Here is an 18597-nt window from a genome sequence, read left to right as displayed (position 1 = left end):
ATAAAGATACTAAATCACAATTGAACTTGGTGCAAATTTCCTGAATAGCAGGAAATGACAGAAAGACACTTCCCCTGTACCAAATTCCACTTTGGCAGAGACAGTTCAGGCTCCCCCTGGCAATCCCCACTCATGTGCCTCAGCGAGGTCACTCCCAATGATGAAGAAGCAGGACCAGCTCCTCCTCATTTATGCTGCCAACTTAATTTTCTAACACACCACCCAGAACCATGTTTAAAACACAGACACTCAGTGGTTCCCTAAGGAAGAAACCTCTTGCAGTAAGCATGTGAACTTCACCACAAAGCTTTGTACACAGCTACTTATGTTTTTGGTTGTGATAGATCCTTCATAGCACTGATTATTCGCCTACTCAAGGTCCTTTTCCCCTTCATACCTTTAATCTTTATCTGAAGATACAGAGATAAGCCTTTGATCACCTGGGTTTATCAAGTCTTTAGTTCTGAATATCAGCCTCTTTGAATTTGCTAAATGCTGCCATTACTTTCATCTGACCAATAATTTGGAACCCACAGGTTTCAAGTGGAAGGGATGTTTTGTGACTAGAAATAACTGAGGCTTAAAAGAGGATTACGTACCATGTCAACCTCAGAAATACTGTCCAAGCTTTCAACTTGCACATCCACCCCAACAGGAATTGCAGGGCCTGTAGGAGAATGAGATTTAGATATGTAAATAACTGTTCTTTTTATACCATGTGTGTTTGATTAGCACCATAAGGTGGCATGCAAAACACTTCTGAATTTGCATTATACTTTTTGGTCCATGATTCTTCACAAAGGGGCTGGGAGAAGAGTCAGCAAATAAGCATGTAAGGCCCCTTTTTGAAACACTGAACTATCTTCCTTTGGCATGAACTGCAATGTTGACACTCTGCCCAGCTAATCCAGAGCTCAGATGAAACATTTGCATATGTTTTTAAAAACTGAGCCATCCCATCATAAATTTTAGGCCTCTATGAACAAATTTGGCCCCAAGAACAAGGGACTGAGAAGAAGAAACCGCAAGCAATGAGCTCTTCCTTGTGGGTTTCTCATTTCTTATCAACAAGATAGATTAAACTCTCAAGAGCTCATCACCATTTTCATGACTCATTAATGATGTTAATAGTTTTCCACAGTAGTTTTAAAATTAGAAACAAGAGAATATGAAGTAAATAAGCAGAAGACATCCCATAGTAAGTGCATACTCCTCTATTACTAGAAATCCTCTATCAAAACTTCACTGTAAACTGCTGTTCATTAATGACCAAGACTTCCTCAACACAGCTTTTTCCTTTTTCTGGTGCAGGAGGTTCACACCTACAGAGTTGTGCACACTGAGTGGGACCCACCAAGGCAGGTCAGTAGGAACTGCTGAGGAGCAGGCCAGGTGGATCCAGTGATAGCTTGAACTCTCAGCATGTGGCAGTGGGTCTCAAAGGTCTCACTGACCATGCCCAGGCTAGAGATACACATCGGTGTGAGTATCCAAGGGCCATAGTGGCCTTCATGAAGGTTTGCAAAGATAGCACATAGATTTTGAACCTGATTAGCAGCTAGATGGCATTTAAGAGGCACCACAATCCTTACATACATCCAGATCCATATTTGTGCAGTGCCATGCACTGCAGGTCCTGCTGCATGCATTTAGGTCCAGTAACATCTTCCTCAAGACTACAGCCAAGATCTGAACACACTGGAAGCCTAAAAAGACAGCAGAAGTGCACACGCTCCTGTGCACCCTTGGGACTTTTGAACACAGCCTCTGCTGAAGGAGAAAGGAGAGTCAGACAGGCTTCAGTAAGGAAAGGGTAATTGCAGAGCCCATGAGACAAGCTGATTACTGAGACTGGCCCTGACACAGATTTTGTTAGGGCTTTGATAAGCCAGCCTCACCGAGTTACAGCAGAGTGTGCTGATGGTGCCGCCGTCTCCATTCTGCACACACAGCTCCAGCCTGCCGTGCCGGTGTCTCTCAGCAGCTGTCCTGGGTACAGGCACCCTGAAGCAAGCCCTGTGAGCAGGACCAGGCTCCTCAGCACCACCAGTCCCAATTTAAGTGACTGTTTCAGCTGAAACAGGGCTAACCCAGCACTTTCAGATGACTCCTAGATGCTTACAAGCACCTACATGTCACACGCAGACACACAGCCTTGCACTTCATGCTTAAAAAAAGAAAGTCAGCAAACATTTGCTCACTTCTATTTGTGGTTTGGTGGTGCCTGTCCAAGCCAAAGGGTGTTTGCCAGGAAGATTTACCTGGGGAGAGCTTCCAACTAATCAGCACTGACATGTTTCTCAGGACCTCAGAGACTCTGGCCAGACGTTTTCACTCCGATGACACATGCCCATCTTCCTCAGAGTAAGTCACTTCAGAAAGGCTCCATGGCCCAACACAGCCCGTGTCAGGGCAGGCACAAGGCTGCCCTAAACACTGCCTCTGGCTCTTGCTAGAGAAGGTATTTGTCATTAGTATTATTGGTTGTCAGACACAACTGCTGACATGGCGGTGGTGCCCACAGTGCTTCCAGACAGCCATGTCATGGTAGGCAAGGTGCTGACAGAGAAGACACGGTCTCTGGCAGGACGGCTTCACAGAGCAATCAGGCTGTGCCAGAAGAGGAAGGCAGCAGTGGACTGTGGTACCTCCCACTGGGTCTCGCTGGTGCTGAGGGGCTGTGTGCCCAACACATGCTGGGCAGCACACCACCCACCACCCAACTTCTAGACTGCAAGAGACACTCTCTGTGCACGAATGCTTAATTTAGTCTTGATTTGGGAAATCTATACCCATCCAAAGTCTATTTACTGCTGCAATTTCCACACTTCACTGAGTACTAATCACAGATTTTTTAAAAAGCCAACTGAAAAGCAAACACAAAACCCCCAAAACCTCAAAGAGAACACCACTGCCAAGATGGTATTTGTCCCTCTCTTCTGTTTTTCCCTGTCTGCTCTTGAAGATAAAATACTATGTCCATATTGTTTTCTTTTTTTATCTTCCTGCACCGAACACTCAGTTTGTCTCCCAGATAACCAGCAGTAAACTTGCTGCAAGGACACGGTCACTCTGGAGCAGCCATGAAACTTTATTAAACCCAAACCAAAGGATGTTGAGTGTAAAGCTGGATGGTCTGGAAAGACCTTGACAGAAGAGGCCTGAAGTTGGGTTAGGTGTCTTGTACATCAGAGAAACAGCTTTTAGTTTTTTTCTTTTCTGCAGTTAGTCACACATTTGAGAGATGATAAAAGACTATAACAGAGAGAGGGAGAAATCATTTGAACTCTGGACTTCTTGGGGAAAATCCTGCAGTCACTGCTTTTCCCTTCTCCCTGTTCCTCGTCAGGCATCTGGGGCTGAGGCAATGAGAAAGAATGTGAATGGGGGAATAAGGGCATGTTGAGACACCAACACCCTTTGGAGGAGGCTTGGACAAGAGTTTGGACAGAGGAGGAAAGAGTGGGTGAAGAGCCAGTGGGGCCATCCCAAATATTGCTGTCTAAGAGCCAGTGATAGGAATCAGATCATCACCAAGTAAAGATAATTGCTTATTAACTTTGCAGATTGCTCCTCAAAACTTTTACCAAGACACAGTTTTGCAGAGGCACTTGATGTGACCAACATCATAAATGTCAGTGTCTGAAGCAAAACAGAAGCCCTGTAAAGAAATGTCCTATTTAACCCCAGAAACAAACCCTGGTTTTCCATACAGGTCATCTTGGCTGTGGTCCATGCCACGGAATTAAATGGCTGTTGATCAGTCACAGAAAGATGTCAAGAAATCTTTGATCTCACTAATCCTAGAGTCAATCAGGACCTGCTAGCTTTTTAATCCTGTCCCTCTGGAAACTGTTGAACCAGTAGGGATCCAGATGCTTTGCCAAATTTTCCATCAAATGCCTCTAGGGATGATCAAACAGAAAAAAAACTTTTTATTGAGAGGGAGCAGATGATGAGGAAGATGTGAATAAGAAGGGAAAAGAACAGCTGACATGGTATCTGACATACTGAATAGGTAGACAGAGGACATGTAACTTAGATTATAGCAGCAAATGTAAAAAAATCCCTCAGCAACTAGCTTTTCCTTCTCTAGAGAGAAATTGTATAACCTTCCACTGAAGCATTTCTTCCAGAAACAACAAGCATGTCAACATCCATTATCTCCATCACTGTCCACAGCCGTATCTTGCAGAACACAAATCCTAATTCAGCAGGATTTATACACCCATAAAGCAAACCCTGGACTCCTAAAAAACTTCATAAAGGCCACAGACTTCCACTTACAACACAGAAATGAACCCATCAACAAGCCATTTCCCTTGCATCTCAGACCCAGTGCAGTGGCAGCTTCCAAGCAAGCTCAAGATGCTCACACAGTCATTAGCAAGTTTGATGATATAAAAGGGTATAAAAATTGGAACTGGAAAGCAGGTGGGTTTTTTTCATTTTGAGAGAGATATTTATATTTGCATGTTGACAGAGGATTTAAGTACAGCCTGAGGCTGATAGGAGCACTTTTACTTTCTCTCTCATATTGGGCAGTATCCATTAGCCCCACAATTCCTGTATAGAACTTCCAGGTGATATGATAGAGCACCTTGCACCTTCTCATTGCAAAGGTATCACCTTCTGAAACTGCACCAGCAACAGCTTGTTTCTGTGCATCCCCTCGTCTATCTGTGAAGGAGTGAGGCAGATTTAGGCCCTGAGATAAGAATATCTACATGGGAAACAAGCAGGTTAGAGATGTCTTTGCTGCCAGGAATACTGCACACACCCGGTGAGGGTGGGACACAAATGTCCATAAGGGATCCCGTGTCTGCAAGCTGCAAAATCCTCTTCACTGTTTCCACATATGTGTATTTGTATAAACATATGTATATATGACCCCTTAGGTGTGGGCAGCTTCCAGGCAGTCACCAGTTCATCAGCTGCCACATGACTGCAAAGACCTCTCTTTCTCATTCAGGGAGAAGCAGATTTGATTCCAGCCCCTGTTATGAACCCTTGGTGAACTAGTGGTGCTTCATTCACCCCACCATCCATCCATCCATCCTGATAAAAACCCCATCAAGAAAGGGCAGCAAGGACCAGACAAAGTTAAGTTATCAGGCTGTGAAGAAATCAAAGTACAGCATTGGACTGTTCCTCAGCAAAGAAGATACAGCTATTTTAAGTATCAACTAAAGCTGCTTATTCACAGGCTCCCTGTAAAATATGAGATGTCATAGATGAAATGCTTAAAATGGATGTTTAGGGAAGGCAGCAAACCAAACATTTACATAATCTTTAAATATTAATATTTGTAAATAATACCTGAACATCTGCTAGCTAGAACAAGGTCACTGACATGGAGATAACTCCCTAAGGGCCATAATGAATGCATTCTATTTTAGCTTATGGAGGCTACTTTGGACATCAGCAAAGCAAAAATCTCTGTCCTTACCACCGTACCCAATAGCTTGTTTCTAATGGGCAGAGAGCAGCCAAGACAACCATGCTTACTGGGCTGTTAATAACACAACTTACACAACGTTTATTCGCTGCCTTGCTCTTTACAAAGATACTTTTTCTTGAAAACTCCTTCATCTTACTCAAATGCTTTCCTTCTGTTTCACCTTGCATGACCCCAGCCTGCTCTGCCGCATGGCCACTGCTGTGCAGGGCTGGCAGCTTGCTGGCTGTCCCCTGCAAACCAGCAGAAGTCACTGTGGCCATGATAAAGCAGCTACAGGCCCCATCCCTGTTTTAGCTTCAAAGTCAGGGGTGAAGTTGTAGACTGCCCCACCACAAATGCTGAAGGTTAACAGCTGCCCATTGTTCTCTCAAGCGTGAGGACCAACACTTTTGCAGTACAGGGTTTCTTTATAGTCCAATGTCACTCACATTCTCCTTATGATATTATTTATATTCCCAGAGGTAAGCTGCCTTTCCCACCTGCACCGAAACACCACAGGCCTCACACAGTCCCACAGGGAGGAACTCTTCATTAGACTGTGGCCCCTGAGCCGCCCTCAGAGAGCAGAGACCAGTCGCAGCCAGACGCGTCCCACGGGCTCCTCTAATCTGCTTCAGCTGCACGAAAGCCTTTTTATCCCACGCAGGTCAGACCACATCAGTGTGACTGGCAGCACCGCAGCGAGGAGCGGGGAGGACTCACTTGGCATGGCAAATCACTGTGACTGCCTGACGACTAGCATTACAGAGGAAAATACAAGGATGGCCTCCTACCAGCCTTTTCCTTGCTTTCCTTCACTTATTTATTTATTTATTTTCCATCAAGCTTATCATCTGTCACTGAAGATACACAGCCTAATTCTGCAGCTGTACAAGAACACGTAGCACCCAAGCTACCTCAGTGGCCATGAAGCCTGCTTTCCAAGGCTGCAGCCTCAACAAAGCTGTTGCTGCGTGGTTTGCTCCTTACCCCAAGCACCTTTAGTGCAGCCCTCCTAGCACCCCACCTTTGTCCCAGGTAGCTCTGCAAGATAAGGAGGCTTTGAGCAAAACTCACAGAAACACCATGTTTTCCCTTTACAAAAATGCCACCCCCTCACATAAGGCAGTTAGGAATACTTTCAATTTTGGAAATGTTACTTCAAGTTTTTGGGCTCTAGCAGTACCCCAATGCCTGTGATTGGGGGGCAGTGCAGGAAATCATGACAAGAAGGAGGTTAAAGTGCGATTACGTGATGACTGGAAGAGTAATGGTCTAACTGTGTGTGTCTACTTGGTGGGAACTTTGCACAAAGGTGTTCCTCACAGGCTCTGCAATGTGGATAAAATAGGGGGAAATTTGGTCTGTTTATAGAAATAGAGGGCAGTGGTGATCAGCACAACAGAACAAAACACCTCAGCTTCCCCAAAAAGCACAGGCATCGTGTCCCTGACATACATCCAGCTAGGAAAAAAAGTAATAATAATCACAGTGGCTCCCCAGCTATGTCCAACCAAGGGAAAGAGCCCAGATCTCCTCCCAGAGAAGCCCTGATATCCCACCCCATCAACCCCAGGAACCAGTAGTGACATTGAGGAGAGACAGTGCCACATTAGGCATTAAGAAGTCAGCAGCCAAACTGCAAAAACTGAGGTTGGCTTAAAAAAAAAAAGAGTAATCTGAAAAAGCAGCATGGTACCTTAATCTTTAGTGATTTGGGTTGCTAACAGAGAAGTTCTGTTCTATGAACTAGGTGCACAATGCAAAACACTTGTGTGACCCGCTAGATACGGAGATGATGCTCTTCCTCCTAGAAGGCTCAATGAGAAAGGATGCAGATTCAATGAAAGCTGCAGAAAACTCCACCCTTATCTCTGGAGGGGCTTCATTACTGATATAATCAGAAGAGGGGGTCAGGAAGGATTTTCACGCTGGTATACCAGCACACTTCAAACTGTGAACTCTGCAGTTGTGAGCTTAGAAAGACCAGGTGAGCATGGGCTTCCTGTAACTGGGTACAATGAAAGACAGAAGAGAAGGCAATGGAGGCCTCCCCTCCTTCCTTTCTGGTTGCTTTAGAAAGTTTGAGACAAGATTTTTATCTGGACAACAATACTCCACTGCCTCCTATTTGGTCCTGTCAGCCAAGAAGGGCATTCCAACTTCACCACTACAAGTTAATATTAAAACCTGCAGCTTGTTCATCTTCTCAACAGAGTGAAATACTGGGAGGGTCCATCCTTAGTCCTGGGGAACACCACCCAAAAAAGAGCCAACTTCAGCAACACAAAGGAGTGTAGGATAGTAGAAGTAGATATTAGTCAGATAACGAGATCATTTTCAAATAGATAAGTATGAAATCAAGAGAAATATTCTTACCTCCAAAAGCTGGCCGCATGGTGAAGTCATGGTCATCAACCCTGAGAAGCTGCTCTGTCTTTCCTCTCCAAGCTTTGGTCATGTCATGATTCTTCTTATAGATGTGACTGCAAAAGACAGCAGTAGCATCGGTCTGATGTCTCTGCCAGATTTCAGAGCCCCAGGAGTGATGGTCTTACGGACACAGCAGGTTTACTGTCAGCACCACGGCATAAGCCATCACGGCAGCCCCAAAGCTGCTTCTCCACAGCATTAACTCAGACCTGGTCCCCACTGTGGGCAGCTCTGCCATCTCAGTTGGCTCCAAGATGGACACGGTGCTCCCTCTGCCACAGACACCACAGTCCCCGGGGAGACATGTGGCCAAGAGCACAGCACCCATGGAGGAGTGAGGGTGCAGCAAATGTGACAGAGCAAGTGAATGTAGGAGCAGCTGACTGTGCCCCACGCGTTCCCCAGCCACGTCTTGACTGGGTGCCAAGGTGACATTATCGTGACCAAGCTCTTTTGGATGGTGGTCACACAATGTCATACGCTGTTCTGCGTCTATCTGGCCTACAGGCATCGGCCGAGTACCAGCAGAGGACAGAGGGCTTGCCTTGCCTTTTGACTTCTAGCAATGATTAATCACCCATTGCCCTCTGCACCACCAGGAAAAGCAGGGCTTTATCAAAAGAAACCTGCAAGATCTGCAATCCTTCACTTTGTGATGAATGTTAAGGGGGAAAATGTCCTAACTTTTTATTTGAGAGATCGCATAGCAGTAGAATAAGGATGGCAACAAAGCCTTGAGAAGAGCATCAGGAAGTCACTAAAATGGCCTAAGTGAGTAACTAAACAGCAGACAAAGAGATCATGCATGGGTTTTAGGAAGAAAATCCAGACCAGCATCCCTGACATTCCCCGGTGTTGCAGGAAAGAAGATTTGGACCATTAAGATTCCTCAAGCCCTAAACTCTGGGCATAAGATCTGACAAAGCTGTAAATACTACTGCAGTTAGCTGTTTGCAAGCAAGTTACTGAAAATAATAATAATAAATAGAAAGAATTTTATACATCAGGACTCAGATTAGTTTGCCTGTGTGGGAGAAATATTACTGGCTGGTATGGAACAAAAATCATGGAGGAAAAATAATGGGACTGCTCTAACAGATACAAAATTGAGGGGGAACTAGGCTGAAAATCTGGGTCCAAAAATCAGCATCTGGAAGGCCACAACCCCATGAAAAAGTGTGGCTGGGGAAGGGCCGTGGATATGCTTTAGGCTCATTCAAATACAAACCATGATGGGCAAAGGAAGCAGAAATGGCAAATCAGAAGTTTCCTATCAGCGTGTTCAGTTCAGAAAAGGAATGATAAAACAAGGGGTGCCGATGGCTGCTGCGCACACTGATAACCTGTTTAATAAGGAGGTGAAGAAGAAACAACAGAAATTTTAAAAATCATATTACAGGGATGTTTTGAAAGAATATAAGCCCTTGTGCTCCAGGGCACAAGCCACACAGGAGAGTTTGGATGCCCCTCGCCTCACTTTGGGCTCCTGTTTAAACTGGGATGTGGGACCATCTCTCTCCCTGCAGGCTGTGAAAAAGAGCCAGCTGGAGCAAGTGCTCTCCCAATACAGCTGCATTCACGTCACCTAAAAGCAAGGAGTAAACCCAAGCACAGCCATTAGCAGGAATGGTTGGAGGCAAAAGTTCAGCTTTTAACTGCTTGCTGCAGGGGGAGGCTGCGTTTCTTCCCAAGGGTTCGGGCTGCAGCACTGCCTCTGCTCCTGAAAAGCTGGGAGTGGAGAAGAATCATCTTCCTGTGCCTGCTTGACTCCAATCATCAGGGAAAGGTCCTAAGTACCACTCAATGTTCAATCAGATCTCTCTACTCGAGGAATAGGGGGGGAAGAATCCAATTAAAAATGCAATAGAACTGTGGATTGCATGCATGAGGAAATAGTATGGAAATCCCTGATGCTCTTACAATGCCACCCCGTAAATCAATAGCAGAGCCTCACTGAAAGGCCAAGCTTTGATCCATTCCTTTAAAAACCATCGAATGGCAAATAGCTCACGGGAGAGTTGCTAAGAACAATTCTCTGCCTGCAGAGGCTGCAGAGGGCTGGCTGGGGACACCCACTTGACTTAGGAAGAAAACAGGTTTTCAGGATCTTCCCGAGCCAGGGGTTGCATTTAATAGCCAGCACTTAATCACCAGTTTGTGCCCAGTCCTTCAGGTACGTGACGGACAACTCAGACTTTACAGATGTAGAGGTCTGTCATTTCATTTTTAACCAATTTAATCCATTTACAAAGATTTCTTTTAGAGCTGTTTTTAATGTCATTCAGCCTACACAGCCTTTGAAACGCATGATAACTATTTTTGACAATTTAATCAAAAAACAAGACCAAGTTTGGAAAAAACACCCCATCTTTTGTAACACTGCATGACATCAGCTATGCTGGTATCTTCTGACCCTCTCCAGTGGGTATCCCATGCCACTCCCACCATGGAAAGGTGGCAAAGGAAGCATCACATTACCTGCAGCAAAGGTGCATGCAGCCGCCAGTGCCTTTGCAGAACTGAGGGATGCACTGAACCCTCCTGATTATTTACTGACAGCCTGATGACCAATATCTCAGAGATCCTCCCTGAGGTATGTACAGCCTTTAGCAGTTCTTATTATATAGATATTTTCAGGGTTTCTTTCAGTTATAGGCACTCTCTGCAATTCACTCTGATCTTTAAAGCCATGTGTCTCCCTTTCTCTTTTTTTGCCATGTTTTTCACATACAATTTGATTGCTGTTCACACCTCACTCGTGTGGGATGAGTTTGATAAAACTGTCTTCTGTGACTTGTGCCTGTTTACAGAAGAGAGAAGGCTCTCAGGCTTCTCCATTACTGCCCTCATTATTTTTGTTTATATTTTCCTTTCCAGCCATTTTTAGTCAGACTCGTTCTCCATTGCGTAAAACAGATCCTTCCTTTTTTATATTGCCAAAAATATGAAAGAAAATTAAATTTTGATGCCATGAAAAATCACAGCTCAGCCAGACTCAAAAAAAGCAGCGGGTATCTACGCAGACAGTCAGACTGTTCCAGAGATAAAAGAACATATAAAATTGGAAACAAGTCTGCATGCTGTAGGGATGTAAAGCAATGGCTGAGCGGTGAGCCTGAAAGGCAGCCAGAGTCTGGGAGGGTTCTGCACCTCCCTCTGGAGATTCAGCGTTGACTTTGGTACAAGAAGGCAGTGGTAGCTCACGGTCATGGGACATTGGTTCCTATTATTCCATTTCCTATTGGGTTTCAGAAAAGTACTTCTATGGGTTCAGTGAAAATCTTACCACACTTCAGTAAATTCTCAGGGGAAAAAAAACCCAAAACACATTACTTGAAGGTCCCATTTACTCTATGTAGCAGCCACAGCAAGCTGGAGCAGATGCACCTGTAAAGGTGTAAACAGGTGTAGCAGATGTAAACCTGGCACCAAGAAAGGTACAAGGCCTCCTGCTTTTCTAACCAACGCTGTACATGGCTGCTGGGAAGATCCCCTAGAAAGCAAATGAAAAAGGAAAGGTACAATAACGGTTTGTAACTGCTATGGCAAGTAACTCGCTCCCAGACAAGCATGCCACGTGTGTGTTCTCCATGATGCTGGAGAACATATCTTCAATATTCTTGTACAGGCATCACATGGGATCAGATATGGCCGAGAACTTTCTGACAAGCAAGGAACCGCAAGGTCCTTCATTTTGCAGAGGTTTCCTTCCGTTCCCTGTCAGAGCCACTGATTCAAGGGCTTGACAAATACTGGCTGACCAAGAGGCCCTGGTAACTCTGGAACAAGACAGATCTATCCTGGTTTCCATGGATGGCCACACCAGTCCCTGTTTTTTCCAGAGCTGCAGGGGAGAGAGACACTCTGTTACCCTACCTCTGGATGTAACACGCTCTGCACTGACACATCTATGATTTTATGCCTGAAGCGGGAAAGAAAGGGAAGAGACTTTCCTTCCTCGATTTCTAGAAAAGAAAACCTAAAGCAGACACTGGAAAATGACGGGGATAAGCTCAGAGGATGCACACAATCACTGTTATAGTACACACGAGGAATGTTTCAGGGTCACAATGCCCTTAGACCTTACCATCTTTGGACCATCTATTTTTGCTTGATTTTTATAAAGCATGTTTTTTAACCAGGAAAAAAAAAAAACCAAATGCTTCTGTGGTTGTTTGTTTTCAGCTTATTATGGATGACTGCAGAACAGATTGGTTGTTCACAGCAATAAACCGAGCATGTCCCAAAACCTGCACTCCTTGCCTCTCTCTCTATATTCAACCAGCCCAAAGCCAACAACAGTTAAGATGGAGAGAGGGAAACAGGTCTAGTGAAGGGAGCCAGAAGCTGCTGTTCTGGGGGAGGGGACATCACTCTTGGAGAGGTGGGCTGGTGAGGAAGCAGTGTTGAGGCCTTAAATATCTCACAATCTAACTGGACAACCATGCAGCTACGACAAAATCAGAGGGTGCATCATTAGCAACAGCAGAGAAGTCATAATGGTGAACATGAAGACACGGAGCATGCAGCCATCGCAAGGCCTGAGGTTTGCTTCTCAGAGATGCTGTTGCCACTTGTGCATGTCTCTCCCTGCTTCTGTTTCACTTTGCTATTTGGCCCTGTTGCAACGTTGCAGTGTTGGGGGGTAAAAGCACAGGAGACAACAGGCCCTGCACAGATAGTGGCTGTGCAGCACCTGGACTTGAACCCCAAGTGAGCAACACACACATTAAAAAATTAGTTACCAACATTTTAACCACTGAGACATGTACAAATATTGCATCTTCTAAGACATCACCATACAGCTGGGAGGATCAAGAGGGGCCAGGAGGTACCACAGGCCAGAAGACGTCTGCAGCACCTGGTCAAAAGCTGGCGGGGGGGGGGGGTGGGGGGGAAACACAGCCCTGGGAGGCAACAGAGGGATTGTGCCTGCCAGCTGCAGCCATTTCAGCAGGGGTCAACAGACTCCTTGCCCCAGCAGACCGATGTTTGGAAAAACAGTCCAAGTGTTAGGCCTCGTGCTACCATGCCCTGATGGCTACTTCTGCTTCTGGGCACCAACCTCAAGCTGGCACGTAGCATGTCCTGAAAATTACATCTCTGATGACATACTTCAAATCATTGGCTGCTTCCAAAAACCTTGGCAGGAAGCCTTTGGCTAATGGCAGCCCAAAGTCACTTCCAGTTCAAAAGCACAGTGTTGCTGCTGTTTGAGGCATAAGGCTTCTGGTAGGAGAGAGGAATAGGCAGACTTTGAGGCAGATGGGCAGAGGCCATTGGAAACATGGCATTCACAAGTTCAGTGGAGATAGCCAAATCTCCTGAGCTCTCTAGGACAATTTATGCAGAGCAATAAACATAACCAGAAGCATTACCAGCAGTTAACAGAAGCCCTACTTTTCAGAGTTTCTCTTTTTCTCTGTAGAAATTCTGCCCAGATGGATAGTCTAAGAGGAGATGGGCATTTGTTCACAATTCCTGGGATGCAACCACCACACAGCTACTGAAGAGCACCCCCGAACTGTTTCCCTTCCAGTGCTGGACACCCCAACAGCACTTGCTTGGCACTTAGAGCAAGGCTGCTGCTTGGAGGAAGCTATGAGCAGACAGGAACATGCAGTGTACAGTCAGTGTTACACACTGCAAGTCTGACACAGCCTGACAGCAGTACACAGCTCCCTGGAAAATCTGGGCTAGCAACATGGCAGCACAGGCCATGGCCCATTCAACACGTACACCCACACCGTTCAATGCTCACAGCTTCTCCTGCAGCACCAAAGGCTTTACCCCCTCTCTGGGAATTTATTCCCTGGTGTGTAGGTAATACTGGGCCCTGCCCAGCAGTCGCTCAGCTGACAAGTTTCATTTTGTCAGCTGACTCTGACAAGTTTTACTTTGTGGTTCATTTGTCACTTGATTTCTCCAAACAGAATGAGATGTAAAATCTTTGGACTGACCATTCTGTTAGTTAGGAGCCCTTGGTTTCATGCACCATGTGTCAGCTTGTACACCAGCATGCACGCCCTCAGCTTCATACAAATATTTGTCACCAGTATCTGTTGGCCAGTTTTGCAATATAAATGATGGAGACTCTAACCCCGTAAAATGGAAGAAACTACCAGCAAAGTACAAAGCCAGGAGCTGTTACTCTATGAGCACCCACCAATTTCCTACGCAAAACCCAGGTTCACCAGAGCATAACATGAAGCCACTCCAGGCAATGATCATGGCAATGCTGCACAGAGGCAGCTCCTTAAATCCTACCTCAACTTGTAGAGAGTTGTGTTATCAGTGAGGTGGGGGGATGCAGGAGTAAGGGATGGTGAAAGGGAACAAAAGAAAGAAATTAAGGAAGCATTAGCCATTCACCATGCTGAGTGAAGTGCCATGCTCAGAAAAAAGAATGTGTTGTGGCTCGGTATCAATGTAAAACAAGGGGAGTAATTAAGGATGCACAGGCCAGCCCTTAACCTGGCATTTCTTACCCTGCTCCTAACTGCACAGCCCTAACCTGGCCTTAGCACTTCCCCTTCCCACGGAGGCTCAACACATTCTCTGTGCACCCCTGGCAGAGAGCTGCCTCGGAGCCTGCAGGTCGTTACCTCAGGCCCTCAGAGCTCCGTGGGTCTGAACCTCTGTACGACATTCAGGTGATGAGCTACAGAACTGAAGATGTTCTGCACGTGCACAAGCCAAGCTAGCTTCCTGAAATCAAAGTAAAGATCTTTACATCAGGTTGATGCACCACCTTAAAGGACACAAAATACCAAACTTGGCAAATACAGATTCACAAATATGGGTGGGAATAAATTTTCTTGGTTAATATGTTTACTGTTGAACTTACTGTTTCTTATGGTAAGTCAGCAAGAGAAATACTAAGTGGGAAACGTGATGCAGTTATTAAAAAGGAAGCTTTTTAAATTTCTCTTACATTATTAGAAAACCAGCATAGACACTGACTTTAATTTGCTTTTGCTAGAACAGTTCACTATTTGTTGCAACTATTTTCTACATAACTGGAAATTTAAGTAATCAGTGTCATTGCTGCACACACTCTTCTTTGCAGCATTGCAGAATTCTCTGTTATTTAAAATGTCATTCACATTTAATACCCCCCTAATGCTTTTATATATTTTTAAATAAGTATGCTGTCTGCATAGGACATGTAAACACATCTATATTAAAGAGAGTTCCTCGGGTTCTGCCTGGCTGGAAAACTGTTCATTAAAGTCATTATTTCACAGGAAACCAAATAGCATCGTTCATTCTTTACAGTAAATTAATCTACGTAAATAATTTTAGCAGTGCTTTGATTTCCACTCTATCACAACTTCACAGTGGCACTGTAGAAATTGTAGATTGCTTTCATGATGTTTAAATAAAGCTCAAAATATTCAAACACCTTATTAACCCCAGAGAAGGGTACCACTTTTGGATAAAGTCACATTTAAAAGAAAGATTTATACTACTTTGTTACTTCAAAGTAGGCGATCTCTAGTACCCATGAGGGGTTTGGGGGAAAATGCTACTGTCTAGCCCCTGTATTTCCTAGAAATGGACTTGGGAAATGTTTTGGAATTAAATGGAAGATCTCATTCAATAATGGAGATTCTGTGGAAATCAGTGGCAAAACTTCAGCTGGCTTCAGGATTTCAGGCTCAGGCCCTACCAGTTTCAGCTTTGTGACATGTATGTCCCTAGAAGCATATGCCACTGCATTTTGCAATAAGCAGCATAAATCAGAAAGCATATCAGGCATTATTTGCTTTCAACTATATCACATTTCTTAGTAAAATGTTCAAATAACAACTCTGCTTACAAAAGCGTTGACTGTTAAACCGAAGAAACCCCAGCAAAATAAAGGAAAAGCTTTTGGTTTACAGCCGTAGTGAAGCCATTTAATAAGGTGGATTAACCCGATTTCATTTTTTGAGCCCCTCAAACAATGAACAATCTTGTAAGATATAATTGCTGCCGGATGACATAAGTACAAAAAAGGATAACATACTTTGGACTGTCTGACAGGTTTGGAAGATTATCTTTTCTAACGTAAACCTCCAGTCAAATCTCAGCAACAGTAAATCTAATAAATTTTACTAAGCCCTTTAACTCTTGCTTGCGCCTTTGCTTGACTTTAATATACATATTTTTTTTAAAGTCTCTGTGGATTTCTTCAAACTATAATTTCAATTTTATGATACCTGAGTAACTTCCAGGGATTCGTTATTAATGAGTATCACACATACTAACTTCCTCACTTCTCTGCTGGAGAACAACATGCAATTTCAAGTGAACCTAAGCAGCCCAGACACTGCAACAAGCAGGGTAAATGACCTGCTCTTCAAACAGCGCTGAAACCCCACGCAGATTCAAACAGCTCTCTGACTTGCAACTTTTCTGTATTTTCTCAGTAATTCACATACAGGACCAAGAATATTCTTACCACAATCCATGCTGAAGCGGTCAATTTATCCGCAAAACCTGCCTCGTTAAGATAAAATTAGCACTAAACACATCCATTTACTGTCAAGACTGATCATGCTGGCACAGACTGTTATAAAAACATTGTTTATAAAGCTGCTTGTACACACAATGACCCTGACGGGGGGATTTTTACATCTCTGGAGGAATATATAAACACACATTATGCATCACATTCCTGGAAAAGAAACCTCTGTTTTACTAATCCTTACCTTGCCCTCTGCAGCCCCGTCTGGCTCTGGCTCGTCCACCTCCTCCTCCTGTGTTTTCTGCTTTCCACCAGAAGTAGCAAGCACAAGATTATCAAAAGGAGTTTTGCAAAACAAGGCATCCTGCTGGAAAGAGGAGCCGGGCGCTCTGCACTCCAGTAACCTCCTGCAGTACGAGTCCCCCCTGGTTTAAACATTGAATCGACTCTAATTCCAGCGCCGCGCGTCCATCAGCGACAGGGGGTAGAAATGCTGTTTTCCCAGCGCGGTGTTTTGGGTATGCATTCAGGGGCTCCCCACTCAAAGCTTTCCCCTCATCTCCGCTTAATGATTGGCCATTACTCACCAAGTTTGCCTCACCAGACATTTCCACTGGGTCCTAAAGGATATTTACTAAAGCCATTATATAAAAACCCGCAGCTCTGCACGCCGGCTTTTTGCTCAATCCCCTAATCTCAGGACAGTGCTATTCCTCCTGCCAGACTCTGTAAAACCAGGCTGCCCCTTTTCCATCAGGCTTTCCAGATTGTCTGTTCCTTCACGTGGCTTCATCGCTGTTTTTTAACGGGAAGGCACCCATGCCATGTTTAAGATGTGCTGTCATTGTCAAAGGTAGGGCAGGGGTTCTGGTGGGTTTATAGTAGTTAAGATTTTATTTCCTGATTTACAGAATCACAAGGTTGGAAAAGACCTTTAAGATCATCAAGTCCAACCATTCCCATCCTAAGCTAAACCATATCCCTAAGTACCTCATCTACCCTTTTTTTAAACACATCCAGGGAAGGTGACTCAACCCCCTCCCTGGACAGCCTGTTCCAGGCCCTGACAACTCTTTCAGTAAAAAGTTGTTTTCTCATATGTAATCTGACCCTGCCCTGGCACAGCTTCATGCCATTTCCCCTCGTCCTATCACCTGTTACCTGGCTGAAGACACCATCGCCCACCACTCTGCACCCTCCTGTGAGGTAGTTGTAGGTGGTGATAAGGTCTCCCCTCAGCCTCCTCTTCTCCAGGCTGAACACCCCCAGCTCCCCTCAGCCGCTCCTCAGAGGATTTGCCCTCCAGCCCCTTCCCCAGCCTGGTTGCCCTTCTCTGGACTCACTCGAGGACCTCAATGTCCTTCTTATGGTGAGGAGCCCAGAACTGGACCCGGCACTCAAGGTGCAGCCTCACCAATGCCGAGTACAGGGGCACAATCACCTCCCCAGACCTACTGGCCACAATATTTTTGATACAAGCCAGGTTGCCATTAGCTTGGCATTAGAAGCATGAAGCTAAGCCAGGGCAGGTTTAGATTGGATATTAGAAAACAATTTTTTACTGAAAGAGTTGTCAGGGCCTGGAACAGGCTGCCCAGAGAGGGGATTGAGTCACCATCCCTGGAGGTGTGTAAAAAGGGTACATGAGCATACTTTAGCATAGGACAGGAATGGTTGGACTCGATCTTAAAGGTCTTTTCCAACCTTGTGATTCTGTAAACACACCAGAAGCAGTTCTGTAGGGGTTGTTGTGTTGGTTTGATTTCCACGTCCTCCTTAGAAAGACAATGGGCTTTCCTTGTTTTAGAAGTAGTTATGGCTACTTTACCATTCAAAGCACTAACACATACTATATTTAACAAAATTCAGGAGCACTGTAGGCAGCTTAGTACTTGCTGAGAAACCGGATGAGCATCTCAAACCAGTGCTATCATGTTTGACAAGAAGAATAGGAAAGCTACCTAAATTTCACTGGCTTTGAAATAATCATCCTGGAATACACTTAAAATCAGAACAAAAGAGCAAAGTTATACCAGCACCTTCTTCCACACCACTGCAATACTTGATTCACAGAGAAAGTCTTTCAAAATCCTAGCAATTGTATATTGCTTTTATATGTGACTTCCCAGCGTTTGTGATTACCAACTGTTTATTTTTTTACTAAATTAATAATGCAGAAAGCCTCTGGGTCCAAGAATGATTTTAGGTTAAAAAACCCTAAACCAAAAGAAAATGAAACAAAAGGCCAAATGATACTTGAAACATGACCAAA

The 18597-nt window shown here is 44.7% G+C and overlaps 1 protein-coding gene across 1 annotated transcript in view; it reads right to left on the bottom strand.

The window, feature by feature from the left end:
* LOC311190585 (gamma-aminobutyric acid receptor subunit rho-2) overlaps positions 1 to 16763 on the bottom strand; it is a gene marked incomplete at both ends in the record, with an annotated part of 28633 nt that extends 11870 nt beyond the window's left edge. The window contains 3 exons of the mRNA XM_084262550.1: positions 600 to 667; positions 7820 to 7926; positions 16570 to 16763. Coding sequence (XP_084118676.1) covers positions 600 to 667; positions 7820 to 7926; positions 16570 to 16763 — 369 coding nt within the window. The remainder of the gene's footprint in view (positions 1 to 599; positions 668 to 7819; positions 7927 to 16569) is intronic.
* Positions 16764 to 18597: the final 1834 nt, after the last annotated feature.

The sequence above is a fragment of the Gallinula chloropus genome, assembly GCF_964237585.1.
Source record: "Gallinula chloropus genome assembly, chromosome: 3".
NCBI classification, from domain to species: Eukaryota; Metazoa; Chordata; class Aves; order Gruiformes; family Rallidae; genus Gallinula; species Gallinula chloropus.
This window is presented reverse-complemented; position numbering and strand designations above follow the sequence as displayed.